At 36.4% G+C, this 7,264-nt stretch overlaps 1 protein-coding gene across 1 annotated transcript in view; it reads right to left on the bottom strand.

The window, feature by feature from the left end:
- Positions 1-2,524: 2,524 nt before the first annotated feature.
- dgcr6 (DiGeorge syndrome critical region gene 6) overlaps positions 2,525-7,264 on the bottom strand; it is a 6,234-nt gene continuing 1,494 nt past the window's right edge. Inside the window, exons 3-6 of the mRNA XM_048210018.1 lie at positions 4,289-4,449; positions 4,122-4,222; positions 3,912-4,052; positions 2,525-2,973 (exon numbers count right to left, since the gene is read on the bottom strand). Coding sequence (XP_048065975.1) covers positions 2,893-2,973; positions 3,912-4,052; positions 4,122-4,222; positions 4,289-4,449 — 484 coding nt within the window. The 3' untranslated portion in view covers positions 2,525-2,892. The remainder of the gene's footprint in view (positions 2,974-3,911; positions 4,053-4,121; positions 4,223-4,288; positions 4,450-7,264) is intronic.

The following is a 7,264-nucleotide window of genomic DNA, read 5'->3' on the forward strand; positions in this document are numbered from 1 at the left end:
CACATGACCTCATTAAATTGCATATTTAAAGTATTTAAGGAATAAATATGCTTATTTCCAGTTTTTAATCCAATTTTTAGTGTTAAAGTTTATTACATTTTGGCTGCCTGATCAAATAATGAGTCTTGAAAGTTGTTACAAATACAGTTGATATTATTTCTGGTTCATTCGATGCACTGGAAATGAAACGTCATCCATGTATTTCATGCATATAGAAAATTCACATACTGTGTTCAGTATGCATAATGTATAGTGCAGAAATAATAGTAAGAATAGTATAGTAGTATGCATTTCCAAACACTGCCTTTCTTTCGTGTCCATGATTCAAAAGGTGTTGATTTGCAGTCAACTTTCTGTTTCCATCAATTACTCTGGTGAAAAAACAAGAAAACAGTCATTAATCATAAGATTACAGTCAAAATTAAGGTTATATTCATAAGTACAGGAACTAGTCATGATAACTATGTAGCAATATCACCCAAACCGTCTTGAAAGGAGGAGGAAAAGATCAGGAAAAGAAACAAGTGCTCACCAGAATAATACTGTGAGGAAACATTACATGAAAAAGAAGAAGAAGAGAGAAATCAGTGTAAAAATCACAAAAGTAGTGTTTGTGAAGCTACTGTAGTGGGTAAAAAAATACAAGATCTCCTTTAGGTAGCTAAACTAAATGAGGAAAGATGTTAAAGTTTGTCTATAATTTTATTAGATTACATAATTCAATTTAATAATCATAACTGTGTTTATCTGGCATTCATAAGGTGAAACATCAAACATGAACAAAAATGAATACATTGGGGAAAATGCATGTTTAGCAAAATTTTGATATACTAGAAAAAAGAAAACTTTCTATGAATCAATTAACTGACTCAATTAACCGAATCTACTTTCTGAAGTGGTTCATTGATTCGATTTTGCAATCCAGAGAAAACATCTAGAGAAATTTGACCAGCGCCACCCAGTGGCTACTCAATAACATCTGCTTAAAGCTGAATTAAAGAATTACGTTGCAAATAGATCAAATAAATCATTTTAATTGTGTACATTTCTGTAGCTCTAGAGCTGTATTGATACATACGAGACATTTACAGTACTGTGACACTATCATGAAACTCCAAAAGATCATTTAAGTGTCTCAAAACCTCAAGTAGCTCATACTTTGATAGAAATATAGTTTTAAAAGGACATGTGCCTTCATTACTTACATTTTAGTAGGCAGGTTAAGAAAACACCTAAATTGCTTGAGTGAATATTCTGACCTTCAGCTGTTATTAAGAAAAGAGTCTGTGGTGTTTAAATGTGAAGAAGTGCTGCATTATTTTGGTTGTGCTTCAGATCTGCGTGACTGTGCAGATGAATATGTATCCTTCACAAAACTAAAATAAAGAGGGAGAAATGATCCTACTGCTTATAAAACATTCACTAGGCTTAAAGAGTTAGTTCACCCAAGAATTAAAATTCTGTCATTTATTACTCACCCTCACCCTTTGCGTAACGCAAGAGGAAATCCGATGGCTCAGTGAGGCCTGCATAGCCAGCAATGACATTTCCTCTCTCAAGATCCATTAATGTACTAAAAACATATTTAAATCAGTTCTACAGTGGTTCAATATTAATATTATAAATAGACGAGAATATTTTTGGTGCGCCAAAAAAACAAAATAACGACTTATATAGTGATGGCTGATTTCAAAACACTGCTTCACGAAGATTCGGAGCGTTATGAATCAGTGTGTCGAATCGGCGGTTCGGAGCGCCAAAGTCACGTGATTTCAGCAGTTTTGCGGTTTGACACGCGATCCGAATCATGATTCGACACAAAAGATTCATAACGCTCCGAAGCTTCCTGAAGCAGTGTTTTGAAATCGGCCATCACTATATAAGTCGTTATTTTGTTTTTTTGACGCACCAAAAATATTCTCGTGGCTTTATAATATTAATATTGAACCACTGTACTCACATGAACTGATTTAAATATGTTTTTAGTACATTAATGGATCTTGAGAGAGGAAATGTCATTGCTCAGGCCTCACTGAGCCATCGGATTTCAACAAAAATATCTTAATTTGTGTTCTGAAGATGAATGAAGGTCTTACGGGTGTGGAACGACATGAGGGCGAGTAATAAATGACATTATTTTCATTTTTGGGTGAACTAACCCTTTAATGTATATAACCAGTTTAGATAGAAAGGATCTCAAGCTGTCTACCTGAAGATGTTACTGTAGTTTTACCCATTAATAGACACGGTACTTCCTTAAAAATAAATTCCAGCACAGCTACAACAACCACAATGAAATGATCTTCACAATAGATAATACTTTACACTGAACTCTGTTAGAGAGATACATATGGCAGTTTATCTGTTCGATAAAACACCTTACTCACCTGTTGAGTCATAAAAACACCATCTTTGTGTCGCTTTTATGACATTTCAAATCACTCAGTTCTCGCCATCTCTGAAAAGCAAAGCTTTCCTAAAATCAATGCGTTCTCACAATTCTTTAATGAAGTAAAGCAGACGATCAAGCTTGATCTGTGCTTTAATAATGCAGGTCCTGTTCAAAGAAATTAAATCATTTTTCTTATAATACAGCTGCTTCACATATAACACAAATCATAACAGAGCACTGAATGTTTGCCAACGAGGTTGGATGCAAATAAATTTTATATACATTTACAAAACAATATTTAATGTCAAAAGTAAACTTCAGGTGGGCATTTTATCAGTCCAGGGTCATGTTATAGACCTTTCCAGCCCATCATCAGCAAATAAATGTAAACAAAAAGAGATTTTTGCACTTTTGAAGGTCCAGCGTCCTACTGTAATCAAAACAGGTCATTCACATTCAACCGAGAGGCTGTACATGTAGCCGAGTCTCTTCCGCTGCTCTCAAGGCAGAGATCCAGAAACAGTCTCTTTCTGCTGCAGCTTCAGGATCAGTTCCAGCAGATTCATCTGCATCATCACCTCCTGTGACAGACGGAGAAAACCGGGTTTGAAGAAATGAAAGAGAAAGATGCAGAGTAGGAGTAACCCAACTAACAGGGAACTTTCTCTCAAAGTTAAGAACAAGCGTTCTTCAAGTCACATTAATAGAGTGCAACAATCAGGTTCTGGAAGTAAAATCTCCATTCATTTTCTCCATAGGGAAATGGATTTTTCACTTTAAAACTTTAAAAATAGCTCTTCTGTAAGCTACAAGGTTGTTAATCGATGGTATATGCTTCTGTTGAAGCCACCTGTCCGCATTATTTCAATGCATTTGTTTAACAGTGGAATTTGTGGTGAAAAACTACATTACCCATGATGCTGCACAGAGAATTACACCAATCAGAGTCAAAACAAGCTCCGCCCACTCCCATGAAGCATGCCAAAATATATTGTTTGTATAGAAATAATCAAGATTTTTAAATGAGTAGTTTTATATTTCTACATCATTTTTAATCTGATTATGCGGTTTGCGGTGCTTCATGGGATTGTAGTTCTTTCTATTACTATAGTGTTTTTGTCCATTTTTCAAATACTTTTTTTGCTTCAAATTCAAAGTTTGTTGTGTTGTAATTCTCCTCATAGCTGGTTGGTTTGGTTCATGGCTTATAACGCTGTAATGATGATTTTTTTTAAAATCCCTACAGGAAAAAAAAAATGGGAAAAATACTTCCGGAACCAAAAAAGTGGATGTGCGCTAATGCACTCTATAGAATATTCATTCAAAATGATCTGATCTTTAATAATGTTCTCAAAACATTTATGGAAGTTTTTTTTAGTTGGATGTTCATCTAACGTTTTTTAAATGTTACTGCATGTTTCAGAATGTTCAAAAAAACCATTCAGAAACAACGTTTTTTTAACTTAATAACATTAGCAAAACGTTTTTAGAACATGTTTTTTTTTTTGTTGTGAGCGACCTGCGGGTTGGTGGTGATGTAGAAACCCGGTACACCAGCTTTCTCCAGCGTGTTCTGTTGATCCAGAACCTTCTGATCCATTTCAGCCACGATCTTCTCGTCCATCATCCTCTGCTCATCTTTCACTCGCTGATCAAGAGCCTGAAACGATGCCCGTCAGACAGCGTTTGCTGTGGGACTCAATAAAAAGACACCAACAGTCCATCTTACCTCATTTTCGGCTCGCTGGTTTGTTTTCAGAACGGCCAAATTATGAGACTTGCACGTCTGCAGTGCCTGTTTGTGTTTTCGAACCAAATCCTGCTTGAGAGCTGAAACAGACAGACAAATCACACACTCCTTGTTTTCAGTACGGTCTGAAACACTCTCACACACACCTCTGTGTTCGCTGTGTAGTTTCTGTCTCTGGTTATAGAGGTTTTTCTCTGTCAGGTGTTGAATGTCCAGCAGCCCTTGCACTATTTCATACACCGTCCCGTCGATGAGCGCTTGAGCCAGATCACTGAGCGTGGTGTACGACAGACGCTGCTGAAACGAGCTGAAACAAACACAATTATTACATCCAATTTACATGAGAAGAGTAAGCAGACATGGTAGAAAGTGTTTAGACTGCCAAAGGATCGATAAACATTATATACATGTAGATTTGTAGAAGAGGAACTACCAAATGTGTTAATGGACAGAAGTATTTGAGCATTATTAGATGGTCAAACAGACTGTTTCACACGGTTTTGAACACTGAATCGGCATGCTGCAACATTTGCAGTGATATATTTGCATATTTTATTATACACTGGCAGTCAAAAGTTTGGAATAATTCATGTTTCTGAAAGAAGTCTCTTCTGCTCACCAAGGCTGCATTTATTTGATCAAAAATACAGTAAAAATAGTGAAATATTATTACAATGTAAAACAGCTATTTTCCATGTGAATATACAGTAAAGTGTAATTTATTCCAGTGATCAAATCTGAATTTTCAGCATCATTACTCCAGTCTTCAGTGTCACATGATCCTTCAGAAATCATTCTGATATGATGATTTGCTGCTCAAGAAACATTTATGATTATTATCAATGTTGAAGAGATGTGATGTGATGATATGTGATGTCGTGATCTGTGATTATCTGTATTATGATGATCTATGATGTGGTTGTCATTGTGATGTGATGATCTGTGATGTGATAATCTGTGATGTAATGATCTATGATGTAATGACTGATGTGATGATCTGTGATGTGATAATCTGTGATGTAATGATCTATGATGTAATGACTGATGTGATGATCTGTGATGTAATGACTGATGTGATGATTTGTGATGATCTGTGATGTGATGATCTGTGATGTCATGATTGTAATGTGATGATCTGTGATGTGATGATCTGTGATGTGATGATTGTAATGTGATGATCTGTGATTTGATGATCTGTGATGTGATGATCTGTGATGTCATGATTGTAATGTGATGATCTGTGATGTGATGATTGTAATGTCATGATCTGTGATGTGATGATCTGTGATGTCATGATCTGTGATGTCATGATTGTAATGTGATGATCTGTGATGTGATGATCTGTGATGTGATGATCTATAATGTGATGAATGATGTGATGGTCTGTGATGTGATGATCTGTGATGTGATGATCTGTGATGTCATGATTGTAATGTGATGATCTGTGATGTGATGATCTGTGATGTCATGATTGTAATGTGATGATCTGTGATGTGATGATCTGTGATGTCATGATTGTAATGTGATGATCTGTGATGTCATGATTGTAATGTGATGATCTGTGATGTGATGATCTGCGATGTGGTTGTCATTGCGATCTGTGATGGTCTGTGATGTGATGATCTGTGATGTCATGATTGTAATGTGATGATCTGTGATGTGATGATTGTAATGTCATGATCTGTGATGTGATGATCTGTGATGTGATGATCTGTGATGTCATGATCTGTGATGTCATGATTGTAATGTGATGATCTGTGATGTGATGATCTGTGATGTGATGATCTATAATGTGATGACTGATGTGATGGTCTGTGATGTGATGATCTGTGATGTCATGATTGTAATGTGATGATCTGTGATGTCATGATTGTAATGTGATGATCTGTGATGTGATGATCTGTGATGTGATGATCTGTGATGTCATGATTGTAATGTGATGATCTGTGATGTGATGATCTGTGATGTCATGATTGTAATGTGATGATCTGTGATGTGATGATCTGTGATGTGGTTGTCATTGTGATCTGTGATGGTCTGTGATGTGATGATCTGTGATGTCATGATTGTAATGTGATGATCTGTGATGTGATGATCTGTGATGTGATGATCTGTGATGTGATGATTGTAATGTGATGATCTGTGATGTGATGATCTGTGATGTCATGATTGTAATGTGATGATCTGTGATGTCATGATTGTAATGTGATGATCTGTGATGTGATGATCTGTGATGTGATGATCTGTGATGTGATGATCTGTGATGTGATGATCTGTGATGTCATGATTGTAATGTGATGATCTATGATGTGATGATCTATAATGTGATGACTGATGTGATGGTCTGTGATGTGATGATCTGTGATGTGATGATCTGTGATGTCATGATTGTAATGTGATGATCTGTGATGATCTGTGATGTGGTTGTCATTGTGATCTGTGATGTGATGGTCTGTGATGTGATGATCTGTGATGTGATGGTCTGTGATGTGATGATCTGTGATGTGATGATCTGTGATGTGATGATCTGTGATGTGATGATCTGTGATGGTCTGTGATGTCATGATTGTAATGTGATGATCTGTGATGTGGTTGTCTGTGATGTCATGATTGTAATGTGATGATCTGTGATGTGGTTGTCATTGTGATCTGTGATGTGATGGTCTGTGATGTGATGATCTGTGATGTGATGATCTGTGATGTCATGATTGTAATGTGATGATCTGTGATGATCTGTGATGTGGTTGTCATTGTGATCTGTGATGTGATGGTCTGTGATGTGATGATCTGTGATGTGATGATCTGTGATGTCATGATTGTAATGTGATGATCTGTGATGATCTGTGATGTGGTTGTCATTGTGATCTGTGATGTGATGGTCTGTGATGTGATGATCTGTGATGTGATGGTCTGTGATGTGATGATCTGTGATGTGATGATCTGTGATGTGATGATCTGTGATGTGATGATCTGTGATGTGATGATCTGTGATGGTCTGTGATGTCATGATTGTAATGTGATGATCTGTGATGTGGTTGTCTGTGATGTCATGATTGTAATGTGATGATCTGTGATGTGGTTGTCATTGTGATCTGTGATGTGATGGTCTGTGATGTGATGGT

The sequence above is a fragment of the Megalobrama amblycephala genome, linkage group LG12, assembly GCF_018812025.1.
Source record: "Megalobrama amblycephala isolate DHTTF-2021 linkage group LG12, ASM1881202v1, whole genome shotgun sequence".
Taxonomy (NCBI): domain Eukaryota; kingdom Metazoa; phylum Chordata; class Actinopteri; order Cypriniformes; family Xenocyprididae; genus Megalobrama; species Megalobrama amblycephala.